The sequence below is a fragment of the Pseudorasbora parva genome, chromosome 1 (genome assembly GCF_024679245.1).
Source record: "Pseudorasbora parva isolate DD20220531a chromosome 1, ASM2467924v1, whole genome shotgun sequence".
Taxonomy (NCBI): Eukaryota; Metazoa; Chordata; class Actinopteri; order Cypriniformes; family Gobionidae; genus Pseudorasbora; species Pseudorasbora parva.
This window is the reverse complement of record NC_090172.1, coordinates 14,273,579-14,286,825: the sequence shown is the minus strand read 5'-3', so window position 1 is coordinate 14,286,825 and position 13,247 is coordinate 14,273,579. Positions and strand designations below refer to the sequence as shown.

Below are 13,247 nucleotides of genomic sequence, written 5' to 3'. Positions count from 1 at the left end.
TAATGATACATTAATTATCACTATTAATATTACTATTAATTATACCCGCCAGCACTGCACCGGAACCCTGGCTAAACGAAACCACCCGCACCTTTAGGCGCTGCTGCAGGCAGGCCGAACGCAGGTGGAGGAAAGATGGACTGCATGTGTCACTGGATATACTAAGAGACAGTTTGGCTAACTAGCAAAAGGCTGTTAAAGAAGCCAAACGTCAATATCTGTCGAACATTATTTCCACCAGCTGCAATCGTCCAAGGACTTTATTTGACACAATACAGTCTGTTATAAATCCACTTTGCAATGTCCTGAGCAAGGTGTCAGAATCCATCTGTGAAAACTTGAGTTATTTTGTTGAGAAAGTGTCCTTTGTTAGGCAGAATATGAACAGTACTTTTTACATCAACGCTGACCCTCCTGTTGTCTCCCCTGAAGTGTTTGAACGATTTGAGCCTGTGTCTTTATTGCGCCTTTCTGAGGTGGTGCAGGGGATGTCGCCCACCAACTGCCCCCTCGATATTGTTCCAACCAAGGTGCTCAAACAAGTCTTTGAAACTGTCGGGACATGTGTCCTCTCGCTCATTAACAGCTGCCTCAGCACAGGGACTGTCCCAACTGTCTTCAAGCACGCAGTGGTCAGACCACTTTTGAAAAAACCCAACCTGGATCCCGACATTTTGTCTAATTTTAAACCCGTCTCTCATTTACCATTTTTATCAAAGGTCCTAGAAGAAGTTGTTCTATCACAGTTACAGCCTTTTTTAGAAAATAACTCTATTTTAGAAAAGTTTCAGTCTGGTTTTAGGTGACGACATAGCACTGAGTCTGCGCTGCGTAAAGTCCACAACGACATCCTTTTATCCCTTGATGCCAAAAGATCTGTGCTGTTGGTGATGCTGGATCTAACAGCAGCTTTTGGCACTGTGGACCATTCAGTCCTTATCATTCGCCTTGCTCAGCAGGTCGGCCTCAAGGGTTCAGTCCTGCAGTGGTTTTGCTCCTACTTGAACAACAGGAGCTTTTCAGTTATGATCGATGAATTTTCATCGTCCACTGCTCCTTTCTTTCCACCTAAATGCAGATGACCTCCAGGTCTATATGCCTGTGCTTCTAAATGATGGTTCAGCTCTAGACTCCTTACATAGTTGCCTGTCTGATATTAAACAATGGCTTTCACAAAACTTTCTTCATCTGAATGAGAGTAAAACGGAATACATTATTTTTGGTTCCTCTATTTTACACCACAATATATCATCAAGCACAACCCCTCAAGTTAGTGAGGCCATAGTGAGAATCTGGGGCTGATTTTGACAGAGATCTGAATTTTAACAAACAAGTTAACTCTGTAGTAAACACAAGCTTTTTCCAGCTGCGACTTTTAGCCAATGTAAAGCCTTTTCTGTGCCGCAGTGATCTGGAAAAGGCAATTCATGCTTTTATCAGCTCACGCATTGATTATTTTAACGCACTCTACATTGGCATCACACAGTCTTCACTCCATCGTCTCCAACTGGTACAGAATGCAGCTGCTCGCCTTCTAACCAGTACATCTAGACACAGCCACATTAGCCCAGTTCTCTATTCCCTCCACTGGCTCCCGGTTCGGTACAGTGTTGATTTTAAAATTTTAATGTCTGTCTTTAAAGCTCGTGATGGCCTTGCGCCACCTTATTTATCAGAGATTTTAAGTGTCTACCGTCCAAACAGAGCCCTCTGGTTGGGTGACCAGATGAGGCTAGTTGTTCCGAGGTCCCGGTGCAAGCAGTGGGGTGATCGTTCATTTGCTTTTGCTGCTCCTAAACTTTGGAACACTTTACCTGTAGACCTGCGTGTTCTTACAGACCTGGCCCTGTTCAAGTCCAGGTTAAAAACGCATTTATTTAGACTGACCTTTACCACAATGTAGCACTGTGGCACTTTAAATTTTATTTTTGTATTTTGTGTAACTGCTCCTTTGTTTTTTGCTTAATGTATTAATATATTATTTATTGTAGATGTTCTTCTGTTTTAAATGTAAAGCACCTTGGTCCTCCTTTTGGTTGTTGGAAGGTGCTATACAAATAAAGTTTGATTGATGGATTGATTGACTATTGCCTCAATGTTTTATAGGGTGCGTCTCAATCAGCTCCCTAGTTCAGTAGTCAGGGCACTGATCAGGACATAAGTCAATGGGCTGACTAACATTTCTAAAGAATGCTTTAAGTACCTTGTTGAATCAATGCCACATAGAATTAAGGCAGTTCTGAAGGCAAAAGGGGGTCAAACACAGTATTAGTATGGCGTTCCTAATAATCCTTTGGGTGAGTGTGTGTGTATATATTAGGGGTTGCTCTGACTAGGCGACACTTTAATTTTTACTGATTTCCTGACACACAGGCTCAGTTTTCAACAGTTAAAAAAGACAAATAAATGCATACGCTGAGAGCTCTACACAAGACATGTTTGATTTTACCATCTGGATACTCAAAACTGATCGGGAGAATGCACTAACTAATGCGTGCTGCATTGCAACACACACACATAGCCGATCATGTGCGGCTCACACAAAACCACTGAGTAGCGCAGAAATGTATTGTCAACAATGTTCTGTGATTTATCAATAAAATATCTTAGAAACTGAAAAGTTCTAGCATATATTTCTTGATAACTAAAACTTACAGCTTCAGTCTTAGTAGAGAGACACTGGCAGGTAGAATTAATTCACACGCAATCACTCACTAATGCATTCATATACATACATATAATCTTTTTGTGCTACTGTATCTGCATCTTATTCAGAACGCACAGAAATCTATGATAAATATAACTACCATAAGACAAAAGAACTGATACAAAAGCTGTTATGTAGGAGCAATAACCTTATAGGCAGTGCTGTGTAGGGTTGGGCATTGAGAACCGGTTCTAACTTGGAACCGTTTAAAAAATAACGATTCCATTGGAATCGTTTAGAAAATTTATTTTCGGTTCCGATCTTCGGTTCCAAGCGCGCAAGTTTTGGTTTCCATGGCCACCTGATTTCCGGTGCTTGCGCGCCCGCTTGTTCTTTTAGTCATGGCAGCCCGGTAAGCGGCTCTGAAGTGTGGATTTATTTCACCATTAAAAGCCTGGGTCGGCACAGTGCAACTAGTGTTGTCAAAAATATCGATACTGAAATATCTGAAAAGATACGATAGCCTGCTCAGCCTACACAATCGATCCCAGCTCCTCTCCTCTCCTCTCCTCTCCTCTCCTCTCCTCTCCTCTCCTCTCCTCTCCTCTCTGACCGACAGCGAGTTGACCAGCAGCCGCATATTCTCTCACTCAGCCCGGTTAACCTCTGAACACGACGGACGCGCGTTCTGCTGGACTTTTCCTTACGACAGCGTCTTAGTGTTAGTGTGTGTGATCGGTCTGAATTTCGCGCGGGATTGCACATAATTATGAATCCTCGCAGATTTCAAGCTCACATCTGAAGCGCACACACTCACACATAGCCTACCGTAATAAAGCCGCCCCTGACATACAAGTGCAAATACTTGCTTCTTTTTCCAGCTTATTATTGGTCAAATACACTCAAACAAATTCTCAGTGAACATTTTGAACAGTATGTAAACACAGTCGTAAACAATTCAGGAAGAAATGAAGAATGAGTAACAGGAACAGTGTTCAGGATCCATGAGTGCGGCAGTTCTTAAAGGGACAGCAGTCATTTGTTATTCAAAGTCAAACTACAAAAAGACAAACGATCACTCTGCTCTTGACTGATCAACTTGTGTAACTTTAATGGTTTTATATGAAACTATTTAATTTTTTGCAAAAAACATTATCCAATGTTATTTTAAATTTATTTAGCCACTTTGCGTTTTTTTTATTCAGTTTCTTACCTGAATGTTAGACCTACCTGAAAAAATAAAGCAGTCTATTTCATTTATATCTTTTATTCTATTGTATTTATTTGTGCTATTTTTTGTAATATGTATCTTTGTTTATTCAATTTACCATTTAAAATCAAGCTTACTTGTGCTGTGTGTAAGCTATTGCAACACAATTACCCCGTTGTAAAAAATACATTGAGTTAACAAATATTTGTGAGATAATTTTAATAGTAATTGATCAATGTTTATATATGAGAAAAAGCTTAAAAGCTTTATCATATAAAGTGATCTCTTCAGAATAAATTTTTGATTGCCTAGACTTTCAAAAGACAGACAAAAAAAAATTATATAAAAAATATCTAATTGACAGTATATGCAGCGTTTTTCCCTCGTTGTATTGAAAATAGCATTGAATATCGATGTGTTTTGACTCCACCCCTCAAAGAATCGGAATCGAGAATCGAAAAGAACCGGAATCGAAAGCAAGAATCGGAATCGGAATCGGAATCAGAATCGTTCAAATCAAAACGATGCCCAACCCTAGTGCTGTGTCATATGCCATAGCTGTCCTGTGCATAAGAAAACCAGTGTTCGCGTCTCAGCTCAAGGCTCAATTATTATTTTTTATATATATTTTTGAATCTGAAAGGGAAACTCCTACCAATGCAAATCTGAAAGGGAAACTCCTACCAATGCATATGCAATAAGGCAGGGTTGCCAACTCTCACGCATTTGGCGTGACGCGCTTTCTGGCTCTGTCACGCTCTCTCTCTGCCCAACTTCATCTCACGCCAAATTGCCAAACCTGCTTTTGATATTAAGCAAATCTAGGCCTATAGATGTATTATTATTATTAAGTTTTAATGCGAAATTCAAACAATAGTGTTTTGTTCAAATGTGACCATACACCGTTACTATTTTTCAATTAAATAAGTGTTCTATATTTGAGTTCAATAATATTTATTGAATATTTTGAAGAGTTTTGGTACTAAATACTATTTGTGCAATAATTATTGTCAATTAATGACCGCTTAAAATATATTTCTTCTAATATTGTTATTATTTATATTACAATTTGTGTAGTAATTAAGGTTAAAATATAGAATTCCAATTCAAAGAGGTAAATTAGAGTAATTTTGTGGCTAAAAAAATTGTATGTTAATTTGTAATGCCATTACCCAGTAGGTGCCTTATTGGCTCTTTAATAAATATACTATGTATCTAATCTAGTCTTGCATTTTAATACATATTTAGATATGATCAAAAACTAGATTTTTTTAAATGTAAAATTTTAAAATGTTAATAACTTATGCATCATTTTAGGACTTAGTATCCTAATATTTTTAATGAATAATGATACATATAATCACACACAAGTGAATTTTAATGAATTCAAGCACATATAATTTGACCCAAGAAACGTTTAAGATAGTGCTAAAATAGTGCTAAGACAAACAAATTTTCCTTATTATGTACAATAAGCTATATACTACATATGAACTGATACTAAATAAAATCGAAATTGACATTGGCAGCCCCTACGGATGCGGTGTTTATGGAAGTCTTATTAAAAATTAAATAAAATTTAATTAAATCGTATATTAAGGTATGTTTTAACAATATTTATCAGCAAATGTTATGCATTATCAGCAGCTTTTCTAGCGTTAGCTAGTTTTCAGTCCACTGAGTGCAAAAATAAATGAATACCAAATACATTTCCAAATAATGTAAAATAAAAGGTATAACACCTTCTCTTGCCTTATGCGCCATTTCTTTTTTCCTCCACCGTTTCAAAAAATAAGCAAGGAGTATGCACCTTTGGCGATAGAAATGATTGTAAATGAGCATAAGCACTGTAAGGTCAGGCATGCTTTGTTTACCTCTAGCTACCGCTATTCCAGTTTAGTGCTATTCCAGCATAGGCAGTTTCGCGTTACTTTGCCTGGAACGCTACAAAGGCATGATTCGTGGTTTAAAGTCGTAACTTACAGGCTCAAAAACCTGCCAAGAACGCAGCATAAGTTCACACTCTAAAAAGTGCTGGGTTAAAAACAACTCAAGTTGGGTTGAAAATGGACAAATCCCTAAATTGGGTTTTTTGAACCCAGAGAATGGACCCATTCAAACAACCCAATTTCTGGGTTTGTTCATTTTCAACCCAACTTGGGTTGTTTTTAACCCAGCATTTTTAAAGTGCAGCTATGTCTCTTTTTTGTTAAACTCTGCCCATATAAGCGCTGTATCTACAGTCATTCTTTGCAAAGTCTTGTTAGTGTTGCCACTGCATTTCTGAACACCTCCATTCTTGTTCCCTGTTCCAGTATTTCGTCTTCTCTGCCAGTTTCCTTGGATTCTGCCACTTTTGTATTGTTTTGATTGTTGTGTGTATTTGACCATTCACCTGTTTTTGATTATTCTTATTGTCATAATGAATTGCTGCACTTGGAACTTTTGGAAACAATTAATTAACAATTGTAACAATGTGCACTTTAAATACAATTAAAGGAAGTGTGTGTAAGATTGTGGCCAAAACCTGCAATCAATTTCAAATGACTGTAGAGCGGTGTATCCCCCTCCCCCTCCCCCTCCCCAAACCTCGAGGTTGCCAGATAGGTTGCATGATCAAGCAGGAATGTTTGTAGCTGCAGCTGTGCTACTTAGAGCAACCCGGATGCCAGAACACTACTGACTTCGTGATTTGTCGATAGGTGGAGGGCGGAGCTTCAGGCCAAAACACAACATGTCAACATCAACATCAGTTAAGGGCTGCAACAATAACTTTTAAATGAAAATATCCTGGCCGGACTACTGTTGTCAGTGATATAAGTATTTGGAATTAACATGATTTCTAAATGTCCAGTGACATATCAGGACCATTTTATGAGTCATTGAAATACATTTCTTACATAAAGTTCATTTAAGTATCAAATTTTTCCACAAGGGATTAAATAATAATATCAGCATAGCCCACTTGAATAATATTAAGTCCCATTATTTTCCTCTGAAAATTCCATTTCAAAAAGAAATATGTCACACGATGATATTACTGGAAAATGCATACTCTAAATTAATCGGTCCTATTAGATGCAAGAATCATCTCTTACTGGTGTTAGTGCTGGTCGTATTGGTGTTGTCGGCAGTTGCGGCCCGTGTGTTCTGTTGGTCCGATTCCGTTGACACTGTTCTCACAGAAGCTCTGCTGGTGTTGTTGGATGTGGTGTTAACATGTGTTCCACACAGCAGCTGACCGAGGCTTCCAAATGGATCGGACCTGAAGTCCAAAGTACTTATTGCACTTAGGAGCACTGAAGGCCCAAAATTAGACACCTGTGTATAGATATAAAAAATATATATTATTATTATTATTAATATATATATAAAACAAAAAATACAGTAAAAACAGTAATACTGTAATGTAGTATTACAATTTAAAATAACTGTTTTGAATCTATTTTAAAATGTAATTTATTCCTGTGATTTTATTATTTCCAGCATAAAAACTTCAGCGTCACATGATTCTTCATAAATCATTCTAACATGCTGATTTGCTGCTCAAGGAACATTTCTTGTCATTTAATCAATACTTAAAACAGTTGTGCTTCTGCATATTTTTGTGGAAACTTTCAGGATTATTTGATGAATAGAAAGTTCAAAACAACAGCATTTATTTAAAAATAGATTTTAAATCTCTTTTAATGAATTTAATGTGGCCTTGCTGACTAAAAGTAATAATTCAAAAATATTCTAAACAATAAACAGGATGCAAGAAAACACTGCATACACACGTCTGGCAAACCTTTGTCCATCTCATAACTGAATATTATGGTGTAATGTCATTAATTAATGCCATGCCTGTCTAGTTCACGGCATGTCTGCGTAATACAAGTCCATCTGGGTTTTGCATCTGTTGGCCTAGCGGCTAAGCCCGCTAATGCCAAACCATGAAAAGGTGAAATGGTTTTGGGTGCGTGATCAAGACAGCACCTTCATAATCGAAACAAAAAGCGTAAACTGTGTTTCAGTCTCACTTAACGAGCATAACAGACATAAAACCTGTTCACTCAGAACGGAGGTGACAGCTGTTGTGTTAATACTAAATGAGACGCTATATTACTTTCCAGCAAACTTCCAGCAGATTTTATTTATATAGCCACTTGCATGCAAACAGTGTAATGGACTGCACAGAAGCATGGGTAATAGAGCACAACAGCGATGGCCCACTTTTTCATTGCCCTTGGTTTTTGAAGTATTTTCTCATTCATTTTCTCTACATTCAGAACATATTCACTACAGAGCTCCAAGCCTTGAACCAAACCAACCTGCTGTCAAATGAAAAGCACTATATAACTATTAAAATGTATTTAGTATAATGTTTTATAATAATATGCTAAAAAATATACACTTAAAATTTATTGCGAACAAAAAAAAAAGTTTTAATTGTAAAAGTACAGAGTTTTAATTGCATCATTTGCAATGCTATATGCAAATGGGAGTCACATTTATTTGCAACAAAGAAAGTAAAGTAGGGCACCATACAAGACTACGTCAGTCCTTTTGTGAGGAAATGAACAACTCTTTCCATGAAGCATTGCAAATGACACAACTGAGGGTAGAATACCAATGATGTAGTGAGCTAAAAAATGTATTGAGCTAAGCTACCAGTTACTCTACATTAAATTCAGCTTCACTACACTGAAGCTACCCCCCTGGGAAATGTAGCAAGCTAAGCTACAGCAACTTGACAAAAGTAGTTTACTACATCTAAGCTACTTTTATTTATTTAATTTTATATTGAACCAACTTTTTCATTCATATCAATGCTATCTCCGTGATCAATAAAAGTCAAGCATATAAACATGCATACTTTTTCAGTTATTCAAAAACTGTCTGAAATCAATTTGGCAACAAAAACATGTGATCCATAATATCCATAATGACATGGGTATGACAGGTATTACAAGGAGAGAGTGAAATATGAGGACATTGGCCATGTCCCCACTTTTCAAAATGCTTATAAATCATACAGGATGAGGTTTTTTAGAAAGTAAATGTTTCCTGTGATGGGAAGGTTCAGGGGTAGGGGCAGTGTAAGGGGATAGAAAATACGGTTTGTACAGTATAAAACCATTACACCTATGAAATGTCCCCATTTGTCACAAAAACAAACCTGTGTGTGTGTGTGTGTGTGTGTGTGTGTGTGTGTGTGTGTGTGTGTGTGTGTGTGTGTGTGTGTGTGTGTGTGTGTGTGTGTGTGTGTGTGTGTGTGTGTGTGTGTGTGTGTGTGTGTGTGTGTGTGTGTGTGTGTGTGTGTGTGTTCTATCTCCCACACAAACAAGTTTCATTATTTCATTCATATCAAGAGGTTTTTTTTTATTTTTTTATTTTTTTTTTTTTTTTTTTATTGAACATTTAACAGAACAGAAACACAATCCAATTACCATAACAGAAAAGGCATTTGGAATGCTAGGGGGATATAAAAAAAATTATAGGAATACATTAAAAAGTTTACATGCTTGCAAAATTCTTATAGCTTTTTGTTTCTTTGAGGGTAATATAGATTCCATATAATAGTTCACTTCATTTTTAAATGCTATAAAACATGGTTTTTTACCTGAAAATTTACATTTGTGGATATGGAATTTGGCCATTAACATAATAAAATTTATAAAATAAGTGCAAACCTGTTTATCTTTGGAGTTTACAAAAATGCCTAAAAGAACATCTTTCCATTGTAAAATAAAATTTCCATCAACATTTTCAACAATAAAATCAAGTACATTTTGCCAAAAAAAAGACACATAAGGGCAGTGCCAAAATAAATGAACAGCTGTTTCCGGTTTCTGCATGCAAAAACTACAACTTACATCTATATCTTTTTTAAATTTAATTAAATAATGTTTAGCTGGGTAGATTTTGTGGAGAAGCTTAAAAGACACTTCTTTAACCTTATTTGTTAATAGATACCTATTAGGCAGAAGCCAGACTTTTTTCCAGTCCACATTACTTATAAATTGATTCCAATATGCAATTACATTTGGTTTTGACACAATATAATTTTGGAATAGTGCTCTTATTGACCTATTATAATTATTATAGGAGAAACATATTTTACCTACAGGTGAATGGTTTGGTGAGAGGCATGGAGGTTGCTGAAAATTTACTCTTTTTTGTTGTTTATACAATATACATATTTTAGAAGAAATTGCACCAAAAACAGAAGAAAATTCCTTTGGTGTTATAGGAATATTCACCTTTTTGATGAATTCTTCATATGTAAAAAGAAGGCCATCAGAGTTAAACAGCTGATCTACCAAGACAATATTATTATGAAACCAATTTTTATAGAAAATAGACTTTTGTTTATATAAAATATCCTTATTATTCCAAATAATGTAATGGTGTGGTGAGAAGTTGTGTTTGAAAATCAGATTCCATGCAAGAAAAGCTTGACGATGAAATGCTGAAAGCTTCACCGGTATTTTGTTGATATCAAAATTACAAACAAGAAAGAAATGTATGCCACCTAAGTTGGATAAAATATGAAAGGGAATCATATTCCAAATGGAGGCTGGATATTTAACAAATTGTCTGATCCAGTTAACTTTAAATGTATTGTTTAATGTAGTAAAGTCTAGGAAGTTAAGGCCACCATTTTCATATGAGTTCATTAAAATAGTTTTCCTTATATAATGTATCCTATTTTTCCAAACAAAATTAAAGAGCATCTTATCAATCTCTTTTGATATTTTATTATCAACATGAAGAGCCATAGATGTATAAGTTACCCGAGATATACCTTCTGCTTTGCAAATTAAAACTCTCCCTCTTAACGATAAATCTCTTGAAAGCCATTGGTTTAACTTCTTTTGGGTATTTTGAATAACAGGATTAAAATTTAATAAACTTCTATTTTGCTGATTCTTATTTACGATAATTCCTAGGTATTTTACTTCTGTTTTAACTGGAATATTACAATAAGACGCCACAGAACACTCTTTAACTGCCATAAGTTCACACTTCTTTGCATTTAAATAGACACCAGATGCTTTAGAAAACTCTTCTATAACATTAATTGCGATGGGGATTTGATTTTCATTTCTAAGAAAAAGGGTGGTATCATCTGCTAATTGCGTTATAACTAAATCTTTATTCATAATAGACATACCTTTAATCGCACTAGCTTTAACATGATTTGCAAGTAGTTGGCTTATTATCAAAAATAAATATGGAGAAGCAGGGCAACCCTGTCTAATCCCTCTAGATACATTAAATCTACTAGAGGTGCCACCTAACAACTTAATTGAACTGTTACAGTTTTTGTAAAGGGTCTTGATTGCATTAGTAAAAAAATTTCCAAAACCAAATTTTATAAGTGACTCAAAAATAAACTGATGCTCTACAGAGTCAAAGGCCTTACAGAAATCAAGAAAAAGAATAAATCCATTGTCCACATTAAATTCAGGATAATCCAAAATATCTAACACTAATCTTATATTGTTTGTAATATGCCTGTTCCTCATGAATCCAGACTGTGTTTCTTCTATAATTGAGTCTAACACAGATTTAAGTCTTTTAGCAAAAATCATGGCAAATACTTTATAATCATTATTGAGTAAACTAATTGGACGCCAATTGTCAAGAAAAAATAAATCTTTTTTTGGTTTGGGAAGTAGTGTGATTAACCCTTGAGTTAATGTGGGAGGAAGGCACTGATTATTAATACTTTCATTAAACATTTTGAGTAAAAATGGGGCCAAATCATCAGCAAATACCTTATAAAATTCCCCAGTCAAACCGTCAGTACCTGGCGATTTATTATTTTTCAAATTGTTAATTGCCTTGATCACTTCGTCAACAGAAATAGGCATATCACAACGTTCACTTTCATTTTTGTCAACAGCCTTAACCTCTATAGAACTCAAAAAAGCATCAGCTATAGTTGGAGAGTAATTAGAGGTATATATTTTCTTATAAAATTCACAACAATATCTAGATATTAGTTTATGGTCCTTTGTTATAACCCCATTCACATTTAGTTGACTAATGTTATTATTAATCCGGTGTCTCTCTAAATTAAAGAAATATTGCGAATTTTGCTCGCCTTCTTCGAGCCAACGTCTCCTTGATCGAACAAATGCACCTTCAGCTTTCCTTCTATAAAGTTCATCAAGTCTAATTTGCAAATCTGACAGTAATAATTTTTCATCATCTACTAAACTGTCTGGACATTTATTTGATAACTTAGTAATTTCAGCAATAATATTGGTTTCTTCAACTGTTCTGTATCTGGCTAATCGGCTTCCAAATTTTCTTAAATATTTAGTGACCTCAAATTTCAGAAGTTCCCAATTTGAACAAAATGAATTCTCTTTGTTAGCTTTACCACAAAATTGGCATATCAGTCTAGAGATCTCTCTTTTTACCTCATCATACAGTAACAATGAATTGTTGAGTTTCCAGTATGATCCATTGTTTAGACAGTTTGTGTTAGACATCTTAATATTAATACTTATAGCTTTATGGTCTGTTAATGGAGTAGAAGTAATATCAACTACTACATCATCTTTATTTAAGTTCTCAGACACTAACCAAAAGTCTATTCTAGACTGACTGGACCCTGTTTTATTGCTCCAAGTAAATGATTTATTATGTGGAAATTTGGCTCTCCAAATATCTATGAGATTGAATTTATCCATGAAGTTTTTGAGACTATTGTTATTTATATTTGGCCTACCTGGTGGCCATTTATCAACTGAACCATCCAACACAATATTAAAATCCCCTCCAAGTAATACAGTGGCATTTGTATACTTATTTAGCCAAACAAGAAGTATATTTTCAATGGATTCAAAAAGATTATTGTTACCCTGACTGTGATTATATCCATATAAATTCCCCAAGATTAATATATTATCAACATATTTAATTACTTGGCAAATAAAATGTCCTGCAGGATCGCATTGTGTATGTAAAACAACTCCATTAAATCTATTATTTAAGGTAATAACTCCGGCTGAATGTTCAGACCCGTGAGAAAACCATACCGAATTACCCCATTGTGATGTCCAAAATTTACTGTCCTCTTTAATTGAGTGTGCTTCTTGTACAAAACAAAAATCTGTCCTAAATTGTTTAGCATAAAGAAAAAGAGCTTTCCTTTTAACGTTATTTCTTAGCCCCCTAGCATTAAATGAAATAAAAGATAGATAAGACAAACTAGTTAAAGAGTAAACCGTTGAATTTACTGATCAATCAGTAAAGATTTGAAATCAAAGTAGTATCAAGATCAGCACCTTTAGCAACATTAAATAAATATTAGGAAAATAATAACTCGAAAACACGACGGTGGCTGTCAAAACGTAAATGTTCTCTTTAAACTTTCAGAATATTATGAAA

The 13,247-nt window shown here is 35.3% G+C and overlaps 1 protein-coding gene across 1 annotated transcript in view; it reads right to left on the bottom strand.

Moving 5' to 3' along the window:
* Nucleotides 1-13,247, bottom strand: part of LOC137051932 (phospholipid-transporting ATPase ABCA1) — a 365,555-nt gene that overhangs the window by 271,137 nt on the left and 81,171 nt on the right. The window contains exon 9 of the mRNA XM_067428858.1: nt 6,956-7,178. Coding sequence (XP_067284959.1) covers nt 6,956-7,178 — 223 coding nt within the window. The remainder of the gene's footprint in view (nt 1-6,955; nt 7,179-13,247) is intronic.